This window comes from Pseudochaenichthys georgianus, chromosome 1 (genome assembly GCF_902827115.2).
Source record: "Pseudochaenichthys georgianus chromosome 1, fPseGeo1.2, whole genome shotgun sequence".
NCBI classification, from domain to species: domain Eukaryota; kingdom Metazoa; phylum Chordata; class Actinopteri; order Perciformes; family Channichthyidae; genus Pseudochaenichthys; species Pseudochaenichthys georgianus.
Genome location: NC_047503.1, coordinates 22,093,927 through 22,119,848, shown reverse-complemented (window position 1 = coordinate 22,119,848; position 25,922 = coordinate 22,093,927). Strand labels below are relative to the sequence as shown.

Here is a 25,922-nt window from a genome sequence, read left to right as displayed (position 1 = left end):
CATGTTTCATCTGGACAGTCAGAGACAAGTGTTCATACTGGGGCCGGTGGACAGGACAATGGATTCAGCTCTGGCTGCCCTGTTGTAGTAACCTCCCAGCTTGCAGTGGAACAACAAGAGAAGATGCTCATCAAACTTCACATTCATCATGATTCAAAAGAAAAAACGTCAGCAGTGCAATGGGAAAAGCACTGCTTTCCTGCTGAACAGAGTGAGGAGCAGGGAAGAAACCACAAAGAAGAGACCAGCTCCAAGACATCAGAGAGTCAACAAAGTCATAAACATCAGACCGAAACACAGGTTGAAGAAATGCTTTCCAACCTCAAGATAGATTGTGTGAACAGTGATGGAGACACAGAGGAGCCTCCTTATGAAGAGGATTTGGATGACAGAGTGAACAGAAAAGGCTCAGAAAATAATTTCCAACGGGAGATATGTTCTTCATTGCAAATACAAGTGGACCCTGGATGAAGAGAAGGACGGACGGAAAAGGATTGGTCAGCTCTGTGAGCCCCAAATGAAGACCAGTGTCATGGAGAGACCTGTTTAAGGATCCGCCTGCTCCTGGATGCAGCAGCGTAGCATCATGAACATTTATTCTTTCTGTTTCTTTAGACTATTTTTCTTTCTCTCCATTTCTTTTCCAGGAAGCTGTTGCCTGAAGACCATAGACGATTATTTGTATGGTTAGGATAAAGATAGAGTATAGCTCCATTTATTTATATATATATATATATATATATGTAAGTAATTGTGTGTTTACACTGGCCACAATTAGGGGCCGGAATGTTGGAGCTATGTATCTCTTTATATTATTTAATAGTTTAACATTTATTTTCTTGCTGTTTTATAGTGTTTATTGTAAATGTATTCTTAGTTAGTCTCATAAATTAAAGTAGTTTCTATGCTTTTATTTTGAAGGCATGTTTTGGGCACTGGGTGATTAGAGCACCTGGTGTAATTGTATATATTGGAGACAGGTGGAGGTGGGAGCCAAAGCACTAGTAGGCAAACTGTTTTTTTTACCAGGGTGTTTCAAGCCACACAAAGGAAAGCCATAGGAAAGGGATAAGGAAAGGGATAAGGAAAGGGATAAGGAAAGGGATATAGGAAACCTGTCCGTTGTACTTTGTTATCGGAATAAACTGCACAAATGGAGAATCTTGTCTGGACCTGGATCATTGCCCTGCGTAAGATCTGCTAACTAGTGCCTCAGCGGCTGTATTATCTTATGTTAATTATCTGTTTTATTTCTATATGATTTTGGCCGCTATACTTTATTTTCAAAGTAAAGAAAGACATTTCATGTGCACATGATAAAGCTCATCAATCTTCATTTTAGCTTCCTATCAACTTTAAGGAGGGCCTTGAAATAATGCTAGAATTAGCTAAACATATTTTGTTTGAATAAATAGTTATAAAAGTATTATTAAAATACATCAAGTAAATCTAAAACAAGGCATGCAGTTTAATGATTGTAGACGCAGTTGTTTAAAATCTATAGAAATCTAGTCTAATTGAGTGTTCAGTGTTACCAGCTTATACATGTTTAGACTATATAAGAATCAAAAGAATATTCAACAGGGATATCTCCAGTGTATTTTAATTTTCTCGTAGTGATATATTGCACACCCTTATTTTGGAGACCAGGATCCTATGTGTTCCGGTGCTGTTCTTAGCTTGACTATCAGCATGATAGGAGGGGACGATCCTGACCGAGCTCATTTCTGCCCTCGCGTTCCTTGCCGGAGAGAGTGACCGCTGGTTCCAATGAAAGAACTCAAACGTAACTCGGGGTGCATTTCTTAACCCGGACAAACCATCCCACCACATGCTCTGACACGTCTCCAGATATTACACACATCCCGTCGGAGGGAACGTTTACTGGGCTGGTTTGACACATTGTGAATACATTCAAGAGACGCGCGGAGGGGGAAGATGTTGCTGAAGGAGTACAGGATATGCATGCCCCTCACTGTGGAGGAGGTGAGTTTTTTTGTAGTCTTTTTTTAATGTCTATGTGAACTTGTTTGTGTCATTTTTTACCTCTGACTGCTTTTTTCAGACCACTCAGACAGCTAAACCGTTGTGTTTGCTGTCCCAGACATGTGGCAGGATGTCTGAGAATTGCATTGAAAAGGCTACAAGATAAACTTGAAGTACTTATTTGAGTATCAGTTCCTCACGTTCTGCCTTTCTTTTTCTCTGACAATATTCCGTCTAACATGTGTGTGTGGTGCCTTTTTAAAAGCCCGCGGCGCTAACCCCAGATTGACGTCTAGTGCTAATCACTACTTTTAGTTTGATTACGCGGAAAATAACTTAAATCATCCCTTTTTTAAAGCTTATTTAAAAAACTTAATAACAGCCAGGGCTGTACACTTCAAGCTCTCTATTAAATACTTTTATCTAAAACAAATATATTCTAAAGTGGACAGATCTAATACAATTGCAGATTATCATTATTATTAGAATACCTCGTTGATCAGCACCATAGAACTCCCTTGTAAATTATGCATTTATTTCATTTTACCCTATTGGTTGCAGATGATTAGACTAACGCAATGCAGAGCTATGGTTTCAGCATTTAGGGTTGTTTTATACCACTAGCAGTTGCACTTCTGCAGCATTGCTTGATGATACAAAGAAAGAGCCATTGTCTGTGTTAAGCATTTGTGTTTATTTGGTCTCAAAACTCTAGTCTAAAATTAGAAAGATGGAAATGGTGGGGGTGAAAGTGATTGCTTTCTTGTCCTTGCATGTATGCCATACAGGACAACAGCACTTGTCTTTTAAATTAACAACACCCATGTGTTGTTGTGATCCGTTGGGGGTTCTTGTCTGGTTCTATTCTAGCTGAGGGCTAGTAGTCAGGTGGAACAATGGTCTGGTTGCAGAGCACTGTGACCACTGGCATCTAGTCAATCCAGAGACTATGATGTAAACCCCAATTAGATTGGTTAACCTCGAGAGAAGAATCACATATAACAAGCAGCTCCTTGACCAAATAATTAGGGCATTTCAAAAATAAGTAATTTTTAGCAAGCAAAGCTAGAGATGAAAAAGACAAAATACTTTCTTGCTAATCTTTTCAGCTTCCGTCACTTCAATATCTTGCTATTCGGTCCACCAACTCAATGTAATATTTTTTGTAAGACTTTTCAAAAGTATTGTAGAATTAAGGAGATCACTGAAATGCATCTCTCTTTTGTGTTAAAGGCTAACAATATGATTGCACATACAGAGGTAACTCTTGTCAAATTAAAGAAAAAACGTCCTCTTGCTGCCACTAGTGCTCCAAGCTGTGATACAGGCGTTCCACCACTGACTCATGCAGAAAGCTGTGGTCAAAAAGGAAATGTCACCTTCTAATATAAGGGTGTAATTATAGAAATGCGCATGCAGATCTTCTTGCTTGGCGCCTTAAATACCTTTGCAATGTGTGTGTGTGACTCATGTATGTGCATCAGGTGTGTTTGCATTCACACATACGTTTTTCGTTCAGTAATTCAACCTTGAGCCTTCACCATGTGTGTATTTCAAGCCCTGGGGAGTAGTGAGAGCTTGTTTGTCATGTCCGTTGATCTTGTGAACAGATGGATGTCATGAGAAGCAAGAACTGTGTAATTAAAGGCTCAATCTGTGATCACACTTGAACAAATGTGTTATCTCACCACCAAAATTCAAAACACAGCATTGAATACCCTATTGATGTCTGTTAATGCAGGGATTAACTTCAGTTAATTCATGATTCATCTTTCTGTCTTTATTTTTTTCTTTCCACTTGCAGGATGTATGCAACTTCCTGTCACTTACAGTAGAATCGCTACAGAAAAGAAAATTCTTCCTTCACAATGCAGGCCGAACTTTAATACCTGATATACGTGTCTAGTTTATGGTTTAGAAAACCGTTAAATCTGCTTAAAATTAAATTAACTGTGTAGTCATTGTCACCTTTAAAAAGTAAAATGGATGCATAAGATCATATTCTAGCTGTTATCTGTTACCACATAATGCCCTATTTGGATAAATCCCAGGAAACAGGGCGTCATTGTTTGTTGACAGTCCTCACTTAGAAATAAGCCTCCTTATTGGTCAGGGGAAGACAAATAGAGGAGCTCGTTTTGTTTCTCTTTTTTTCTTATCATGGATGCACACATTGCGCTGAGTGTCATCCCTCGTCTCCTCAAAGTCAAAATGTCCTGTCCATCCTGTGGGAGAGACAAAAGAGAAATAAGAATAGAATGACAACTAAGATTAAACAACTTGGTAACTGCTGATAGATTCCGGAGATGGAGACAGAAGTATGGCAGAGAGGATGGATGGAGGACTGATAGTATAGCTGGAAGTTCTTGGAATTTTTTCGTCTTTGAAATTCCCCAGTGTCATGCTCTTATGCAATGTTTTGTGTGCTTAGATTTGGAGTCATGGGGATGTGCGAGGTCACGTCTCTCTGTGTATATTCTCTGGGAAGGGATTACTGTCAGCTGTGTTGACTCATCACAGCCGTACGACTGGAAATGTTAGACTGGCTATCCCTTGTTTCTACAAGTTTAAAAAAACTCCATACACGCAGAAGAAATCATAAAGCAATACCGGAGAGTATGAGCTGTTCTGTGAGCCTCCTTTCTCTGTCCTCTTAATCCCCCCTGCCTGTCTGGGTGTGTGCCTGTCATGTTACTGCTGCCTTTGCTCTCCATTAACTCGTTCGTCATTCATACTTCAAACAAAAACTTAAAAGTAATGACTCAACAGAGTAAAAATTCCACATACCAACATCTATAAAACACGTCATATCTTGTTTATTCCTCACAAACACAAAATGGTGAAAATCACAATTTCTGTTTCTACTGGGGGTTATTGTCATCTGGAGTATATCATGAGGTAACCTGGCAAACATTGGAGATATTTGGAAGTCACTGCTCAGGGCCAGAAAATCCTGGAAAGTACCAGGCTAGCTTTCTCCCTCTGTGCTATAATAAGATAACTGGCTGATGGCTGTAGCTTTGTATGTAATAGGGTTATTGATTTTGTCATCTATCATAGACTAGAAAGTGAATAGGAATGTTTACATAGTCTGAAACTATTTCTGTAAAGGAAACTCAGGCTTCCCTCAGACTACATTGCTGATTGTTGTGAGGTTGCCAAAGGGTTGCATGTATACATGTTTTACCAAGAACAATACTATTCTCCCTGCAATTATGGAAAATGGGCTATATATCTTCTAGGATTTTAAATTGAACTTGGAAACACTACTGAACAATGAAAACATTGGGTAATAAGATGGGCCACGATGTCTCACAATAACCAAATCAAAGAATTCAGGTGCATAAAGTCTGTGACTTTAAAGAAGTTCAATCAGTCTAGTTCAGTTAATTGGTTTAAAGATCTACCTCAGCCAAGATTAGTTTTAACACTGACCAGAACCATTTAGCAAAGAAATAATGTATTCCCTCTTTCAGTCCATTTGGGAAAAATCTGCTCCGTTCTTCTCGTGTAAGCAGCTCATTCAGCAACCACTACCCCTATGTTCTCCCTGGGAGGGATAGAGAGGTGATGCATTATGGGAGACACAGATGGATGCGTTTCTTCTCCCCATTCTCTGTGTCCTCTGACCATTATGTCTTTCTCTTCTGCAGTAGCTCTCACTTGCACCTCCCTTTCTTTGGCTGACATGCAGCTTTTCCAGCTCACAAAAATCAGCTGACATCGCCCAAGCTGCGGCTGACCTGAGTCACTGTCATTTACTATACAGCATGCCCGCTTTCAAAACCTGTATTCACCTTTAACATGGCCTTGGTTGATAAATCTGAAGTTTTTATTTCAACTTTGACTTCAGATTAACAGCTTGGTCAGTGCAGTGAAAAGAGCATAGGAGAACGCTTTGAATCGCGCTAGCACTCGGAGGTTATCAACTAAATGAGGTTTTCACAGGGAAAAAACTAAACTAAAGCAGGTCTTCTTGAAGAAGGTTACACTTATTCCATTAACCATATGACTCGGAGCATAATGACATTCAGTGAAAGCCAATAATAAGATTCTCATTGAAAGCTAAGTTAACATCCATGTGTTTTGAATCTTCGAAGTAGTTAATAGACTGTCCTACTTTTTGCCATACGGATGTTTGACTGGGTGTTAGCTCTGGCAGTAACCGCTCTGAGAAACGTGTTGGGGAACATTGGCTGTCAAATGTACAAAATAATTTACAATTGTTTACAAACCCTGATTAGTCATCACAGAATTACTTGATCCCATGTGGGTTTATTCAGCAGACCTTGACTAGTTGGTTCAATCTAAGAATTAAAGAAAGACATTTGTTTTGGCTTTGCCTGTTTAACCAAGGGAAGTTGCTTGTTCTGTTGGCAGGCTGAAGGGATGGATTGACTTTGGGATGGATGGCTGTATAAATGGCAGGATGTGGGGACAGGCGACTCAAATGAATGGCCGGATGAATGGCTGGAAGGACACCTGGGTTGCAGGCTCACACTGGCATTTTTAAAGGCCAAGGCATCTCAAGAGAATTCATATCTTACAATGTATTGTGCCCCACGCCAAACACTCTTAGAGTTTGTACACATTACCTAAGCCTCATTTGGAATCACACTGTATGCTGGAAGACAGGTGAAAACACATATACCACAGAGAATCATTTGTGCTGGTATTGCATTTTAGTGGACCTATAAAGTATTGTAAGGATTAGAACTGCTGTGTCATATTTGCGCTTTCTGCCAGGAGGGATTATATGTCATAGATGTAAAAGGAAGTGTTCATGTTGGACAGATATCGTTTCAGCTGTCAAGCATGACTTTGAGAATTTAAACCATTTCAAGCAACACTACTCTCCATGGCTTAAATGGATAAAACAGTTTTTCAGCGTTGGCAGAAGTGTCTATACTTCATTCATGTTATAGAAAAAATAGTATGTTAGTCCTTTTTATTAAGGGCTCTTCGACAAAATTGGTTGCCTTTGTCAAATCTCAGAGCATGTTTCCATGACGCCAGCAGTTCAATTCATATCCACAGGCTGGGAAAGCTGAAAAGCAGTGAGAACAAATGTGCTATAGTTCGATGAGGACTCTCTCTAGACAAATTAAACGGTTTCTTTAAGGCAAGGTAATTAAAGAGGTCACTCTCCTAGGAGGACTGGGTGTTCCTGCATGTATAATACATGATGTAATGAAATATGATCTAAAGTTGTGTAAAGTGAGACTTTACCTACCTAGTAGGGAAATTCTCTTGTACCCGTTTATAGTATTATTCATAAACCCTTCTACCCCATCCATTCACTACCAAGCTTTCTATTTTTATGTATAGACGCCTCCCATCTACTCCAGGGTTTGTTTACAAAATGGGTTCTGTAAAAGCCGTTTATTGCTTTGGTGTCATGTAAAAGTGCAAGGCCTTTTTTGCCATCTGGTATTCATGACAATGCTGTGATTCAATCAACATCCCGTTTACTTCCATTTACTCCATCATGGGTTGTGATGGACCATTATCCACGAATGAGGCCTATTCTCATTTCCTAGATGGATGTGTGTGTGTGTGTCTGCATGCATGTTTGTGTATGTGCATGTATGTGTGTTAGTGCATGTGCGTCCACTGACTCAAAGGCTGTTTTTATAAAGAGTTACATGAGACTGTCACGCCTTTCAGGAGAAGAGATTGATTTATCCATTTTAAATGTGTCTCTCTCTTGAACGCACTTTGAGCAGAAGCGTGCTTGCTTCTATTATTTGAAAGTAAAATGCATACATACACCATACAGAAAACATCTTCATTGTCTCTAATAGGGGTTAAAGTACGTATTTTGTAAATATGCTGTAGGATGTCCTTTTTTTCTGTTATGTTTATATTAGGGATGCACGATATTGGTTTTTTGATACCGATAACGTCCTGCTTCTCAAGACCGATACTGATAACCGATAATAATATATATATATATATATATATATATATATATATATTAGGGCTGTCAGTCGATTAAAATATTTAATCGCGATTAATCTCATGATTGTCCATAGTTAATCGCGATTAATCGCACATTTTTGATCTGTTCTAAATGTACCTTAGAGGAATATTTTTCAAGTTTTTAATACTCTTATCAACATATGAGTGGACAAATATGCTTTATGCTAATGTTTATTATCATTTGAACAATGACAAATATTCTCATGAATATTAAACACAACAACCTGGAACCTCTCTCATACAATACAAAGTGTGTGTGTGTTGGTTCGTTGGAGCTATGTGCAACTCAAGGCATATGCTCGAACGGGAGCTGCCTGGACGCTGCGATCATGTTGCGCGCATTAACACTAGCTGAGTGTGCTGACTTCTCCTACAATGTCCCACTGTCTGCTTCCTGCATAAAGTCAAGTCCTCGGCGCAGTTGTGGCGAAATGTCGCTCCTCTGTTTTCATTTAAACAGCTCTTATATCCGTTAGCGCAGCTAGCTAGCACCAGATGCTAACAACAGCAATGCACGTAAGGTCTCTCTCTCGCCTCACTCGGGCCACACAAACACACACCCTCCCGGTCCTCCCGATGGCCAGTCGGTGCCTGCCGGTGAGCGTGGAAGTGTGGTCTGCTGCAAGCGGGCAGCAGGAGCGGGGCTGTCAGCATCAGCTTGTAGATGGTATTTTAAACTCGATGCGCTCTGAAACTACGGGGCGGCCAAGGAAAAAAATACACATGCGTTAATCGCGTTCAAATAATTAGTGGCGTTAATTTTTTTTTGCGTTAACCTGTTATTAACGCGTTAACTTGACAGCCCTAATATATATATATATATATATATATATATATATATATATATATATAGTTTTTGCACACCTGGTGGTAAAAAAAAGACTAGTAGTGAGCAAATGACATGAGCATTACTACTATGAACAAAACAAAGCCAAGAACAGTTTTGACTCTTCAAAGTGACCATTGTGGTGCCACGTGATGGGACATAATTCACCTCTGGTTATTGTGTTGTAACACGGACCCGTTAGAGAGGGCACCGGAAGCTAGGTTCATTCATGCTAGCTTCACAACAAGTAATAAACTAATGTCTTAACCTGTCTGAATGTTCTTTGATAATAAAGTGTGGAGTTCCATACTGAACACACCGCCTCCGACTCCCATTCATCGGCTCTACACCATATTTATTTTCCCAAACAAATCTGGCAAACTTCTTGCCTTTTTCAAAAGCCTCGTCGTCGATAGGTAAAAGCCCCGGTGCCTTTACAGCTGGCTTTGGATTTGCCGCTAGTTTAGCAGCGCAGGCGTCTTCGTACGCTTTTAACACGCCATCGTAGCGATGGCGATGTTTCAGGTGACTAATCGGGTTGGAAGTATTGTAGCTCGTTGCCTTTTTCCCTCCTCGTGGAACTTCTGCATTGCATTTGTTACAAATAGCAAGCGAACTATATAACTCTGAAACTTTGAAATAGTCCATACTACTAGTTTGTTTACTGTCCTGGCTTCACGGCCGCACACCATTTACGTCACAGCCAGGCATGAGTTAGGGAGCGCTGGATTTGTGAAAAACTCCCCTCTTCCTAAACCACTAATACCACAGTACTGGCAAAACGGGAGGAGCCGAGTGAAAAACAAGCGCCCCTCATCCCAATACACCCACACCGCAGTATGTTTTTCTTTTTTTTGTACCCAAAAAAGATATTGTATATCATCGGGGCTATTAATACTTTTATCGGGTTTATCGGGATGACGTCATAATTCCTATTATCGGGCCGATAATTATCGTGCACCACTAGTTTATATGTATTCATGTGGAACCTACTTGCAGCAGGTCACCCTTGAAAAAGAGATCAAGAGCCGCGTTCACACTGCGGTACTTTTCCCACAAAGGTTCATGCGAACTTAGTTCATGCGAACTCTTTAGTTCGCATGAACTAAGTACAGATCGCGTTCACACCAGAAAAAGTCCCTGGGGGTGGATTAGGCAAATGAAGCCGCTGACGTCACTTCTTCTGCTTCTGCTTTGGGTTTACTGGCAGGCCGCAAACCACTTCACGGCGTATACTGCCGCCCAAAGTCCCCGGCCGGAAGACCCCGGAGTTGGGGACTGGCTTCCGTAGAAGCTGCTGGGAGTCCCAGCGGCTTCTACTGAAGCCTTCCGAGTAAATTGCCAGAACGCCGACACCTCCTCATCTCCACCGCTCCCATGTTTTATTTTGTGTTGCCATAAGTTAGTCTCTCTGCGTTTCTGCGCTATGCTAATGCTAATAATGCTAATGCGAGGATAATAAAATGGCGGCTTCACAAAACTTTTTGGGAGTTTTACGGGGCGTGGTTTCAATTCGCCCAGCCAATCAGGAATATAGCTCTTTTCTCAAAAAAGAGCCGCTCGAAAGTCCCTGCTCTCTAGCAGGGACTTTCGAGGGGGTAAAAACGTTCGCATGAACTACTTTTAGTACCGGCTCTTTTTGGTGTGAACGCGATCATGAACTAAGTTCGCATGAACCTTTGTGGGAAAAGTACCGCAGTGTGAACGCGGCTAATGATCTCAATGGGATTCACCTGCATAAATAAAGGTTTGAAATTAGGGATGCACGATAATTATCGGCCCGATAATTATCAGTCCGATATTAGGAATTATGACGTCATCCCGATAAACCCGATACCAGTATCAATAGCCCCGATAATATACAATATATTTTTTGGGTAAAAAAAAAGAAAAAATACTGCGGTGTGGGTGGATTGGGATGAGGGGCGCTTGTTTTTCACTCGGCTCCTCCCGTTTTGCCAGTAATGTGGTATTAGTGGTTTAGGAAGAGGGGAGTTCTTCACAAATCCAGCGCTCCCTAATACTTCGAACCTGATCAGTCATCTGAAACATCGCCGTCGCTACGATGGTGTGTTAAAAGCGTACGAAGACAATAATACAAAGTGTGTGTCTGCGCGCGCGTTGGAGCTATGTGCAAATCAAGGCATATGCTCGAATCAGAGCTGCCTGGACGCTGCAATCATGTTGCTGAGTGTGCTGACTTTTCGTACAATGTCCCACTGTCTGGCTTCCTGCATAAAGTCAAGTGCTCGGCGCAGTTGTGGCGAAATGTCGCTCCTCTGTTTTCATTTAAACAGCTCCTTATATCCGTTAGCGCAGCTAGCTAGCACCAGATGCTAACAACAACAATGCACGTAAGGTCTCTCTCACTCGCTCGGACCACACACACCCTCCCGGTCCTCCCGATGGCCAGTCGGTGCCTGCCGGTGAGCGTGGAAGTGTGGTCTGCCACAAGCGGGCGGCAGGAGCGGGGCTGTCAGCATCAGCTTGTAGATGGTATTTTAAACTTGATGCGCTCTGAATCTACGGGGCGGCCAAGGTAAAAAAAATACACATGCGTTAATCGCGTTAAAATAATTAGTGGCGTAATTTTTTTTGTATTATCGGTTTCGGTCTTGAGAAGCAGGAAGTTATCGGTATCGGTTTCAAAAAACCAATATCGTGCATCCCTATTTGAAATTAAATAAAAGTTCAACGTCCTCCATCTTAACAACAGCATCCACCGCTCCGGCCATGAGATGCTCAGGATGCTTGTGAAGAGTAAATCTGTTACATATTATACTAAAAGAGAGAAAAAGCTTGATTTTTACTTTTGGAAAATAACCATAAAGCTTTAGCTGGCAGTGTCTGACTTTGTAAGTGAGTTTCCTTAATAAAACACCAATCTGCTGTAACTGTCTTATCATAATAATTAATAACTTAATGACTACCCTGGTTTATCCACTATGGAAAATAGCAACATGTATTGCAGTTAATTATTCAAGGATGCAACTGCCTTGTGTCACTAGAACAAAAAGAGTATTTCTTCCACCATCTCTCCGCTCGCTGCAACAGCAAATCACAGGAGGAATAAAAGCAGTTTTATAGCTGCCACAGTCTGAAGGCGGCTGCTAAATACGTATGTGGCTGAAAATAGAGACAAAGCAGCTAATTCTTAAAGCTACTTCTTTTCGTGCTGTTTTCAATGTAGACATGATCTTCACTATAACGATTTACTGTTGCTACTGTGTGTTTGCATTCTTACACTGTTTCTTAGGAATGGCTGCATAAGATTCACAATGGAATGTTTTGCTTTCACTTGTTGTACAAGAACATCTAAAGGATTTTGTCTTATATTTAGTCTTTAGTTTAATTGAAAATTGACCTTTTGTATAAAATGGATGTCACCCAAATATGTACAAATATGGTAAAAGCCTGAGAGGCAGAACATGAGTGTGAGTTAATGGAATTATGTGAGAGATGAAGCTTCACAGCCTCTTTATAGCACTTGACATTCAGAAATTCATTTGCCGCACTGATCCAAGCACCTACTACAAGTGGACGAGCACACTTTTCTTTGTTGTTTATCAGAAGAGATTTTACAGGCTTTGGTTGAGCAGCTCTGACAGGAAACATGAAGCAGTTTATTCTTTGCCTGGAAGTGTGTTTTCACCTTTAGTTGTGACGCGTGGAAAGTCAGTGAATGGCATCAAGATGGTACTTGGGCTCCTATAAGTCATACTGCATACAAATATTAGTAGTGAAATGATTATCATGTTTGACATTTTTCATACACTGTGGAGCCCTGGGGGGAAAACAGTCATGGGTATTATATGTGGTATAATGGCGCTATAACAGCAGACCTGTTTGAGGGTAAACTTTAAAGCATGTTGATAATGGGTGTTATAAAGGCACATTTCTGCTCTGCTCAAAGTACTTTTTGTCAATGTCTGAGTCTGTGTCGGACAAGTTGGTAAGATTTTATTATGATTTCACTATTGAATTTAAGGTTATTTTCAAAAATCAATGAATGCTCATTACTTTCTTGGCTAATGTTAGAAAATAGAGAACATTTCCATTACAGTGTAACATAGGCATTGCCTGCATATGACGCAAATTCTGAAACAGTTCACCTTAGCAAAGCTAGAGATAAGCAATGTCTGGTATTATTTTTCTTTGAACAGACTAATGTATTGCTTGAACAATCACTTCCGCCCCGCAGCATTCTAGCTTAATCCAATTACATGTTAGCATGTCAATTATAGCGCAATTCTTGACTTGGATGTTAACATGCTAGTAGTAGCAAAGTTTAACCTATCTAGGCTACAGCTGAGCCTGAAAACATAATGTTTAGATTGATAGGTTGATCTAATTTTAACATGTATAGCTTTGCCCACAAAAGTACTATACAGTTGTGTGCCACCCTCAGGTCAAACTGGATATTTGACTGTACATTTGTCCCGCCACAACCATATTTACACAATCCCTGAATTATTGAACAGATTCCTGATAAAAGCAATTGTACTGTTAACCTCTGGTCAGCCCTGAATGCGAACCTCTTTGGTACAGACTCAGAAGAAACATTATCACAAGTTCGAAATAAACAAATCATTGTGCTAAAAGTAGCTAAAATGACTGTCTCCATTCATTCACCAAATGTATCTCTTGAGCCTGAAAATGACTTTAAAGTTGCCTTGTATTTGTTTTTTTACGCTATCAGAGGCCAGCCATGTTTGTGCCCTGACTCTCATTGTTCACTGTTGCCTTTATTTATAGACTCGATTTTACCACTGGGGGATATGAAGCGTGAGTTGTCATCTGATCAAATTTAATTTCATGTGCTGGTGGTCCCCTCATACTCTGTGGTTTCCGTTGTGTGGAGTGTGTTTTGTGTATGCGTACATGTTGGAAGGTACAGCGCTGTTGTTTTTTGACAACTGGTCCGTCTGGCGTAAATGCTAGTCACTCCTTTAACTCTACAGAGAATCTCAAAAAGGGTACAAGTGCAGCAGAAAAGGAGGGAGAGCTGGGACATTGGTGGCTTTTTCTCCCTTCTTTTCTGAATAAGTCTGTAGACATTCAAATGAAAGATTTACCAAGAAGGGATAAGTGCAGACAGATGGAGCTTGTGATGGAAGTTTGGCAGAAGTTACTTTCTGTAAAATACATGCAAGCAGGAAAGAAAATGTAAGATGTAGAAAGGCTGATATACTTTAGTGGTCACATGAAATATAAAAAAGGTGGGAAGTGTTGAAATGGAAGTCATCTATGATTTAATGCTGCCAGTGTTTTTTTAAGCAGCTTTTTAATATTAGCGTTAAGAAAGATGATACTGGGCTGCACTGTAATTCCAAAAGCTTTAAAATAGAGTTAATGTTTATATGCAGGTTTTGTGTGTTTGTTTTAAAAAGCTCTTTTAATAACTGAAAGGCTTAAGTTGTTAGGTTTGTCAATACTTGCACAAAATACATTGTACTATTTAACATAATGTATCATTTTACATACTTTTTACAGTCTTTTTTAGATTGTTTCGAACACTGTGCTTCCTCTGTGAGTTGCGGAAGATACTTTTACACTCGGGATAAGAATACACTCATGCACATTGGTCATCGTTCTGCTATGCCTTCCGCCCACACACAGGTGTAATGCATCTTTAGAAGGACTATCAGCTCAGCCCACACACCCATACACACAAATTAGACCGTCTATAGATAGCTATATGCTGACGCATTTCATTATCATCACTTGTTTCTATGGTAACCATTACCATCCATCCCTACCATTACCCACATAGATGGTGGATTATAGTGATTATAGTGTCGGACCATCCCTAGGATAACTGTCAAATAATGAGGCAGGTGATGGAATCTCACCATCCCCCAAACCCGGGATTTAGCACTGAGCATTTCCTTCCTAGCTATGTGTGTTTAGATACAATAACATAAAGGTAAATAAGCTGTGCTGATAATCCAGGTAAACACAATTCTGATTCTGTTGCTTAGAGAGACACATTTTGCTCAGAGTTGAATTTCAGGGGCCTATTTATTGACATTAGATTTAAAAACAAAGCAAATGCATTCTGACCAAATTCAACAAATCACAATCACTCAACACAACAATGCTAACGAGCTGATGTCGAGCAGGTACATTGTTTACCGCAGCTCAGATTAGCTTGTTAGCATGCTCAGGTTAATGGGAAACAGAATAGTTATCCTAATTTTGAGGGAACATAGATAACAATTTCAAATTTCACAACACTTCCACACATTTTTAACGACATATTTTACTCCTTAACACAAATATCCACCTCATGTTGGCGCTAGAGGAGAAATCGGATGCCACAAAAGTCATCAGGATTTGTCACGTGGGTCTACAAACCAGCTTGATAAATGGTCTAGGCTTTATAAATGTATCTGCTAAATTTCATGCCAATGAAGCCAATAGCTGTTTAAAATATGGACCAATGCGGTGGACAGACAGAGATCGACATTTCCACATACAGCCATGCCAGTCAAATTTAAAATGTAGACATAAAGTAACCTTTAACTCAACAACTTCAGCTACTCTAGCTATATTAAAACTTACATAAGGTAATATTTTTCACAAGATTCTTACTGAGACGCAAGGAAACATTATTTTTCTTAAATCCCTAAATGGCTTATCTTTTCAGTTTCTATTGTCATGTGTTTCTCAGCTTTCATATTGACTTGACATGATGACTTCATGGAATGCACGTTTAACATTTGGTGAGATTCATCCTGTGGCTGCTAAAGATAGATACCTTTTTTTGGGTAGATCTATCTATCAGAGAAAATAATTACTTAAAACCCCCATGACGGCCATTTGAGGCCAATTGCACGGATTCAGAACTGTGCTGGTGACACCCTGAAATTGAACCAATTTGTGTCAGTTCCCAGTATGTTGATCTTTTTTTAGGAACACAGTTTTGAAGGGACAGTGGTGCTATACAAGCCCGGAGAAAGATGTGGGATCAACATTTAGTCACTTTTACACAAGGGAATTGTGATAAAGGAACACAGAGATCATCAAATCACTGATTGCTGGCTGAAATGAAGCTATTAAACTCCACGTCTTATCTTAATGGCTTCTGTGTGTGTGTGTGTGTGTGTGTGTGTGTGTGTGTGTGGAATTATTGCCCCTCACATGACTGTAAAGTAAACGTAGGTCACGTTTTCAACTCTTTCCTGAAAACAAGAGTATGGATTGATGTTCCTACTCGCTGTACGTGTGTCTTAGCCTAGATGTGTGTGTATGTTTATTTTCCCCTATTTTAGTGTCCTCTTCAACTGAGTCAGCCCTGCTCATGGCTGATTTGTAGTGTGATTTAGAGGATTAGGGAGCGAAAATGCCTGCTAAGATGTATTGACTGGCAGAAGTGTGTGTATATGTGTGTACGTTCAGGGAAATATAAGAGACGAGGATAATAATGTCTGGTGGAACAAGAAGAAATATGTTATCTATTCATTCAGATACTAGGGGCAATAATTACAATGCAGGTTCTAGGCAGTACGTTAATCTAAAAGCATTAAATTCAAATCCATGTTTGTTTCATCAGACAAATCACACTACAAATCAGCCATGAGCAGGGCTGACTCAGTTGAAGAGGACACTAAAATAGGGGGAAATAAACACACACACACACACACACACACACACACACACACACACACACACACACACACACACACACACACACACACACACACACACACACACACACACACACACACACACACACACACACACACACACACACACACACACACACACACACACACACATCTAGGCTAAGACACACACATCTAGGCTAAGACACACGTACAGCGAGTAGGAACATCAATCCATACTCTTGTTTTCAGGAAAGGGTTGAGAACGTGACCTACGTTTACTTTACAGTCATGTGAGGGGCAATAATTCTGTCCTGACAGAATTCCCCTCACACACGCACACGCACACACAGTTTAACTCTTGACCTCTGGAAACCAGTGTCTGCTTGAGAAATATTGCAGGGCATTTGAGTTGCAATTATCAAAGCATGGAGTGTCTTCAGGATTTTTTGCCAACAAATTAAAGTTTGCAAGCAAAACAGCTTATCTTAGACTGACGCTGCTAGGCAACAATAATCGTCACTACAAAAATAAGTGCTCTGTTGACGAGAAACTACAGAGGAGTTAGTGATATAGCTGATGGGTTTATGTATTCATGTCTGTCCCTCATTTAAAGATCAGAAATGGAGAATATTTCACATGTTATGAAATAGATAAGTCATTGCAAAGAAGACTTGTATATATTTTGTGGAAATGTTAGGTTTTCTCTTTCTCTTCTTCAAAATAAAGCATCACCTTCGGTTGGTGAAGACGAGTGTGCTGCGTGGAAGTCGACCCATGTTGTGCTATAGAAGATTTCAGAAGAAGTATCAAAGTCCTCAGATTTCAAACGGATGCTATTTGGAGCGCCTGACATGTGAAAATTGCATAATCCAGTTTACTGTGCGTGCTTCAGTTTAATAGATTTTCCATAACAACAGTGTTATGTTTCTTGACAGCCATGTTAAGTGAACCGGCTAGTGAAAATAAACTCAAGAACGTTAATTTGTGTATATACTAGACCCATTCTGTTCATTCAAAGTCTGCGGAGCAAACAATCTAAGTGTGTATCTCATAAAGACTATCCCCCCTCCCTCATCACGGTTCACCATCCTTTCACTTTCCAGGTTTTACAGCCCTGGAAAGGCAAACAGGGGGCAGATGTGCCGGCTCTTTAAATAGACCTAAAGAGGTCTTAACAAGAAGCCTGCTCAGTTCTGAGTCCGACTGCCCCTCACAGCCCCTCAGAAAATTCCAGGAATCGCATATAATTACTGAGATGTATTCTCAGTTTATTTGATTTGACCTTTTCATGGGTAACATGTGTTATTCGTCAACTGTAGATATACTACTGCCAGTACTAAATACATGTTTTTTTCACAAGCGTGGTGCAGGATTTAAAATATTTAAAACTTTCAAAAACCAACATATTTATGTAATACTTGCACAATCACAGGGCATAAGCCGTAGCAGCTGTCTATTTTTGCACAGCCCCTATTTTTGTTGATCCAAGTCTCTTTGATTTGGAGCCTTTTCTCAGGCCACATGGACTAAGTGACATGATTTATCCCATATTGATCGCTGTGCGCTTATTTTTGTACTCCTATCTTTTGCTTTCTGACCAAAAACTGTACTGTTTGTTTGGTGTGCACACAGCAATGATCACATCCCACACATTTCTTATCTTGGCGTACATGCTTTCGGGTTTTTTTGTGCGTATGAAACACTTTCATCCCAGATCCTTTTTTTCTGTCCTGAGGGCGACCCTTTTTTAAAGCCTACTCTGGGTTTTGACTCTCCATTTGTTATTCAAAAAGGCTCATCAATAAGCAATACACAGTTAACTACATGTTGGACGACTGACAGATAGGTGGCCTCAGTGGCTGAATATAGATGAGAGCAAAACAGATAACATAAATATGTGGCTGAGCTTGGTTTTAGTGTGAGGACAAACAAATATAGTTCTTTTTAGGTACACGTAATTAACCTTAAAATAGGTTACTTACGTTCATCCATACTTAAATCAAAGGATACCACTACACAATGAAAAGGCTGTTTATTTCATTCTTAATCTGACCTCCTTGACCCCAATGTAGTTTGTAACATACCATTTATAAGCTGCTACTCTTCAATGTATTTGACTAGGATAGTGATGGTGGGAAATTCATGTGCTGAATGTAATCGGAAAACATGTAAGTGGTACTTCTATCTCTTTCACAGAGAAATGGAAAGAAGAAAAAGACAATAGTCAAACTGAGCCAAGCCAGAACTGAACCTCTGAGGAAGGAAGGTTTTGCTGGGTCATCAATTAGATATGGCTCTGTCTTATGTCTGTCTAACTCCAAACATATTTCCTTCCAACTTCCTTCCCTTCTGCAACCCTAGTGATGTCATCACAGAGACGCACACGCACACACACGCACTTACACACACGCACTTACACACACGCACTTACACACACGCACTTACACACACACACACACACACATCCTGGTCTACACGCTCACACAAGCTGGCCTGGAATCAACGGTGCAGATATTTTGGAAAAAGCTGGGTGATTTCCTTGAAATAAAGGTGGGAAGTGAGGCATTGCTGCTGCAGTAATTTGGCCTTAATAGGGCTTTGACGTCATTGGGAGGCTAAACTAGACTGTGGTGCATACTTCGGAAAGCTTTATTCGGGAGGCCCTAAGAGAGGACCTTTTGAATTATGTTACCGTGAAGTTGATCACACTTGGCAGTGCATCTGGGCTCCCATAGGGTTGTGAAACTTGTGCTTGACAAATATTCTTATCAATCCATAATGCAGTTAACCCAAGGAGTAAAAACGTTTAATCAAAACATTTGCAGTATTCATTTGCTGTTCTTTATCATATATATAATCACATAAATCATAAGAAAAACCTCACTTTTATGGTCTACTTTAATGTCAGTTGAAATGATTTATGTTGGACTCTTGTTGGGCAGTGTTTTCTGACCAATTTACATGCATACCTAACGTGTATGTTCGCTAGATCAATTAGTTTTAACCTTGTGGCTGTCATTGTGCATAAATTAAATATATCTGCCTCTGGGATTGATCCTAGTCATGGGTGTGTGTGTGTGAAAAGCACTTTTGCAGTATGTTTGCAGATGGATGACGTCAGGGAAGTGGGAACCAGGCCAGAGGGCTGAAATGTGTGCTGAGGCTGAACGTCAAGTTCCCCTCTGTTTGTTTACCTTCACTCTTCCTTCACTGGGAAGGAAAGAAAATAGGAGGAGGGGACGAAGGAAGGAATCTGAGAGAAGAAAGAAAGATGGAGTGGCGTAAAAATGGAGATGAAAAAAAAAAAGAAGAGTTACAGCTGTTCTGACAACGTTGACAGCTGGGAGGAAGTCATTTGTTGAAAGCAGAGGTGGTGCCAAAAAGAAATTTGGCCTCAAATACATAATATGTGGAGAGCATTTCTACCCTTGAATGTTGGTCTGTATCGCTGAAAAGGGACTTGTGTTGTGGGTTTTGATTAAGTGCTGCTTGGAAGTTTAGAGCGATAAATCCAACTGTATTAAAAAAGTTTGGTTAAAGGTCTTCTAAAAGGAGGTTTTTATGTACATCAGTATCTTGCCCTAAAAAGATCTGAAGAATATAACTCGTCCCTTTTAGCAATGATAATTTGTGTAAATCCAAAACAAAGACTAAGAGGCTTTGATGCCCTGTTTAATTTGATGAAGCCACAAATTGGTTCAGCGTCATGGAACATTAGTTATGGAACACATGGGGTTGTGTGACAGAGGGAGGTTGTTACGAACTCAGACACTTAGGAGGTAGGACCATACTTGCAAACCCTGAGACCTCAGAAATCGGGAGCATTTCCAAAACCACCGCGGGGGGGGGTGCGCTAGTGGATCGCCGGAGCTGTATTAGATTAACATTAACATGCTTATTGTAGCTGTAAGCGCACTGCCTTGCGGCCTGTAGCACCATCCTTGATGGAGCATATGTGTGGGCTGGACCTGTATTCAGGAAAGGAGAGAGCCGAGGGTGGAGTTGTCGATTTTTGTTCTGTTTTCTATAACTATCTTCCTCACCCTCGCTGACTTTCAGTTGCGCGCGCTACTAAAGAGACGCGCAACCATGGAAACCAAACAATGGTGTAGCTGTATTAAAGTCCGAGTGGAAACAGTCCTGAGTAAATCTGATTTTGTCAGAAATGCGGGAGAAATATGACCCCGGGAGGAAACCGGGAGAGGGCAATGAAATCGGGAGTCTCCCGCGAAAATCGGGAGGGTTGGCAAGTATGGGTAGGACCCAATTGCACGACCCGGGAGACAGAGGTAAAGTATTTGTAAGATACTTTATTTTTTCAAGAACAGCAAAAATGAGCAATACAAAATGGTCTCTACAAAAATGGAGAACAACATGAAAACACTCACGTAGTGAGGATCAAAACTTTCACAAGAGCACTTAGAGAGCATAGACCTGACTGTGGCAAAAGACAAGAGCAAAGATCTGACCATGGCAAGAGACAAGACGCATAGACCTGAACATGACAAAAACGAACTGACACTGAACACTGGGAGACAGGGGAATTTAAACACATGACAATAAGACACAGGTGGGAACAATCAGGGGCGGGACTGACGCTGATGAGCACAGGCGACACATAAGGGATGACTGGTGAAAACATTCAGGAAATTAGACACACCAGGGAAACTAACGACAGACAGGAAAACACGGGGAGAAAGACCAGACAATACACAGGGAGGAACACATGACAAGGAGAACAGAAAAACACCCACTACCAGACACACAGAACTAAAAACGTGACTCAACACAAGAATCGTGACAGAGGTAGCACCATTCGGTTTTAATGAATTCACTACAAACATTTGGACACATACTAATTGGATTAATGTGACAGACTTTCAATTCAAATGTGGAGCAACGGTTTAATCTTATTAAGAGCTGGGCTATAACTCAATATGATTATTTATTGTCCTTCAATGGAATCTTTAAATCATTTAAATATATACAAGCACATACTAACTCAAGTTTCTCTGAACATTGGATGTGAAATATTTTAAAGGAGTGTCCTTTGAAGATGTGTTTCTTTGCTCTTGTTATTATTTATTGAGTTGGCAAAATGGTATTTGATTGTAGACCTAACCCCACAAAATACTCCATTGTGGCACGCATTGCTATATTTAGGCTTATTCAAAACCTTATAACAAAATGCTTGCATATCCTGAAACAAACCCATTGCCCCATCCCCAGGAAATCTAACTCTAAAAAATTAGGGATGCACGATATTGGTTTTTTGAAACCTATACCGATAACTTCCTGCTTCTCAAAACCGATACCGATACCCGATAATAATATAATATATATATTAAATGTACCTGTAGTTTTTGCACACCTGGTGGACTAGTAGTGAGCAAATGACATGAGCATTACTACTATGAACAAAACAAAGCCAAGAACAGTTTTGACTCTTCAAAGTGACCATATTTATTTTCCCAAATAAAGTTCTTGCCTTTTTCAAAAGCCTCGTCGATGGGTAAAAGCCCCGGTGCCTTTGCAGCTGGCTTTGGATTCGCCGCTAGTTTAGCAGCGCAGGCGTCTTCGTGCGCTTTTAACACGCCATCGTAGCGATGGCGATGTTTCAGGTGACTGATCAGGTTGGAAGTATTATAGCTCGTTGTCTTTTTTCCCTCCTCGTGGAACTTCTGCATTGCATTTGTTAATACAAATAGCAAGCGAACTATATAACTCTGAAACTTTGAAATAGTCCCATACTACTGACGACATGTTTGTTTACTGTCCTGGCTTCACGGCCGCACACCATTTATGTCACAGACAGGCACGAGTTAGGGAGCGCTGGATTTGTGAAAAACTCCCCTCTTCCTAAACCACTAATACCACAGTACTGGCAAAACGGGAGGAGCCGAGTGAAAACAAGCGCCCCTCATCCCAATCCACCCACACCGCAGTATGTTTTTGTTTTTTACCCAAAAAATATATTGTATATTATCGGGGCTATTAATACTTTTATCGGGTTTATCGGGATGACGTCATAATTCCTAATATCGGACCGATAATTACCGGGCCGATAATTATCGTGCACCACTATAAAAAATGCATGTATACACAGTAGAGTCTTGTTGTCTGTCATTGTGTTTACTGTCTGAAAAAGTCTGGGCAAAATGAGGGAAAATGCATTTGGTGTTTGTGATATAAATTATTTCCTTTTACATCACTGCCTGTTGTTTTAGCTGAAACAGAGGCGGCAAGCCAAGCCCATATTTTGCAGGGCTTTAGAGGACAAATATTGGTTTGCGTGTGAGTAGCCTTCATCATCTCCAGGTGTTTTGACAACAGAATATTCAGTCTGTCCCATCTTGTTTTAATGTTGTTTGGTCTACTTAACTGTCGGTTCCTCATGCACCCTCTTCCTGCTGTGTGTTTGGCCTCGGATCAATGGTCCCTGTTAGCAACATTGTTATGGAAACACGGTAAAGTTTCCTTTAGCTACAAAACACAATCAGACAGAAAGACAAGGACATCCAAGCAGAAGCCTTTCTAGACAATTAGCATATTGTACCAGCGGCTGTTGATTTGACATTTTGGCTGCTGTAGATAGTCAGCTGCTTAATGCTTGTTGCCCAAACAAAGGAGAGACACCTGCCTCAAGTATGTGATGCAGGTTTGAAGGTACTTTATTTATTTATTGTTTCCACCAATGTCATTGCTTATGAAGGACAAATATATCCAAAAAGCAGTCAGTAGCTGAGGTGTTTTCAGATCTGAAAATCCTACAAGCCTGGACACCACAAATCAATTGATCTGCCTTTCTCCCTTTCTTTCAGGTATAGTCGAGTTATAAACAATGTTGTATGATGTAGTGTTGAAACTACCCTGACTTTGAATGTCCTCCCTGTCCATTCTCATCTCTTGCCACTTAACTAACTTCCGGCTGTCACACTTGTGACGTTAAAAGTAAACCCAGGGTAGTCTTTGCCCTATGGGAAATGGTGTTGGGTAAAGGCTTCTAAATATAGAAATGTCAAATGAACAATATTTATTTTTGAATATATCCGCAAATGCACACTGTTGAACAAGGTTGCGTTTTATGCCTGTACTTTTTTATTTTACTAATGCTTGTGGGTTTTTAAAGGATTTATTAGTTCTGATACTTAAACCGGACTGTTACGCTTTGACATTGGCTTTCTATTACAACATATCTTTTCAAAACTTGCTATTTTGTGTGAGTTGTGTCACATTGTTGACAGCAATGCAGCATGAATAGTATTGTATTGGATAGTATTTGTATGGATGAATGGCTCTCACTGGGTTCATAATATGCACTTATTTTGTTTGGTCATAAAAAGATCCCCACATCTTCTGGAATATATATTTATTTTTGATGAAATAAAAGCTTTTTTTCAACCTGAGCCAAACCACTGTTTCCTTTTGTAGAAGTGATCCCAGGCTACCACTGAGCCAGCCATTAAGTAATAGATGTCTCTTCAGTGATTTACAAGGACTGAAGTGTCTTGTCTTGGCTGCCTTTTTGGCCACACCACCTTGAGCCTCCACCTCTCTCCGCTGCCTCCTCTGTAACTCTCTCTCTTTCTGACGCACACAAACGGTTCACATGCACAATCTTCCCCTCACTTAGAATAAAAAAAAGACATTTGTAATGCATTTCTCTTTTGCTGCATACGTCTGTTGCAGTCCATTTGAATCCCTTTATTGCTGTATCTGTCTGCTCTGTGGCAGTGCCCCTTTTCTTTCTCTCTTCCTCTGTTCGTCAGCCTATATGTAAAGTTCATCACAAAGCAGGGCTGTCAGTTCTTCATACTAATGGATGATATGCCTCACTTTGTAGTGATTTACATTACAGCCGAACTATGCCCTCAGGGTGAGAGTTCAAAGAGGTTTATATTAGCAAAACATCAGCACAAGCCGACAGATACACTGCCATAATCTTACTACCCAGTTATTATGGCTCATACAAATAGCAAACGTTGCCTATTTTTAGACAAAATTAACATATTTGTATTTCAGGCCACTTTAAGAATGACAGTCCAATATGTACTGTCCCTTTTTAACTCTGTTTAACACCTCTTAAAGGCATCATTTGGTCTTCTTCTTCTTCTTCTTCTTCTTCTTCTTCTTCTTCTGCGTCTGCGTCTGCGTCTGCGTCTCTTTGTTTTGATTTATCTTTGTTTGGCAGTCGCTTAACTCTGTCTTTGTTTGATGTTATCTTCATTTTGTCTGCATGCTGTTTGGTGCTGGAAGGTATAGCTTACAGTTGGTGTATTTTTGTGCCTTCTTTGCCTATAAGGATTTATGAAGCCAAAGCAAAAAAATCATTAAAACAAAGTTTAAAAGATGCAAAAAGTTCTGACAAACTGAGCAGTTTGATGGTTATTCACAAGGACATATTTCATATTACACAGCAGAGATCTGATTGTAGTATTTATTAATATAGTTCTTAAGGATGCTTTTTAAAGGTGTTTTCTCCAATCTGAAAGCTGCCTTATGTTTGGAGATGTTTGGAAAGTCTTAATGTAATGTTCAGTGGATGAAAGCAGACTGAGGATGCTTTTTGTTACTCAGCAGTATGTCTGAGGGTTTCTACACGCAGCTATGTCCTGCTGAGCCTTGACAGAAATATCTGAGATTCAGTTTTCACTCCCAAGACAGCTGAGAGAAATGTGTACAAAACATCTAAATCACACACACACACACACACACACACACACACACACACACACACACACACACACACACACACACACACACACACACACACACACACACACACACACACACACACACACACACACACACACACACACACACACACACACACACACACACACACACACACACACACACACACACACACACACACACACACACACACACACACTCAAATGCACACAAAGACTCTCTGTCCTATTCTCCCTCACACATGTTTGCAGTCAACCCCCCTCAGGGAGTCTCTGCAATGGACACTCATTAAAGAGAGCTCTATTGATCTACCTGCAGGTGGCGAGGTAAAGAAGAGCCGATTACTGCTTTAATAACACACTTCCCTCTGTCTGCCCGTCCTGACATTGAAACTGCTGTCTAACTCAACTCACAGACTAGTACCCATCTGCCGGTACTGTAGTAACATGTTAGCCTAAAAAAAGTTGTAGTTATGTCATTCGAACTTCTTTTTATTTTCTTTCCTCAATTTTCGGATACATTTGCCTGCTTAAAGGTTTCAATTGGTTCAATTGTCTTGGCTGCTAAAGACTACGTTTGACAACATTCTGCATTATGTCAATGTAACCCATGTTTTGAAAGATTACTTTGAATGAAAGTCCTTTGTGTTATTGTCTAGCCGTGAAATGTTAAAATGCAAATAGCTGCCACAATAAAGATCAAAATGCCAAACCTTTCAAATGCTAAAAGCTTTTTGTGTGCTTGTTGCGTTTGACATTCACAAAACCCTATTGCCAATGACATACACATATCACACATATCACATTTCTGTTGGGTAATTAAAA

At 40.3% G+C, this 25,922-nt stretch overlaps 1 protein-coding gene across 1 annotated transcript in view; it reads left to right on the top strand.

The window, feature by feature from the left end:
• The first annotated feature begins 1,717 nt into the window (after positions 1-1,717).
• The window catches only part of LOC117441153 (cytoplasmic phosphatidylinositol transfer protein 1-like), an 81,250-nt gene continuing 57,045 nt past the window's right edge, over positions 1,718-25,922 (top strand). The window contains exon 1 of the mRNA XM_034077387.1: positions 1,718-1,986. Within this exon, the coding sequence (XP_033933278.1) occupies positions 1,939-1,986 (48 nt within the window). The 5' untranslated portion in view covers positions 1,718-1,938. The remainder of the gene's footprint in view (positions 1,987-25,922) is intronic.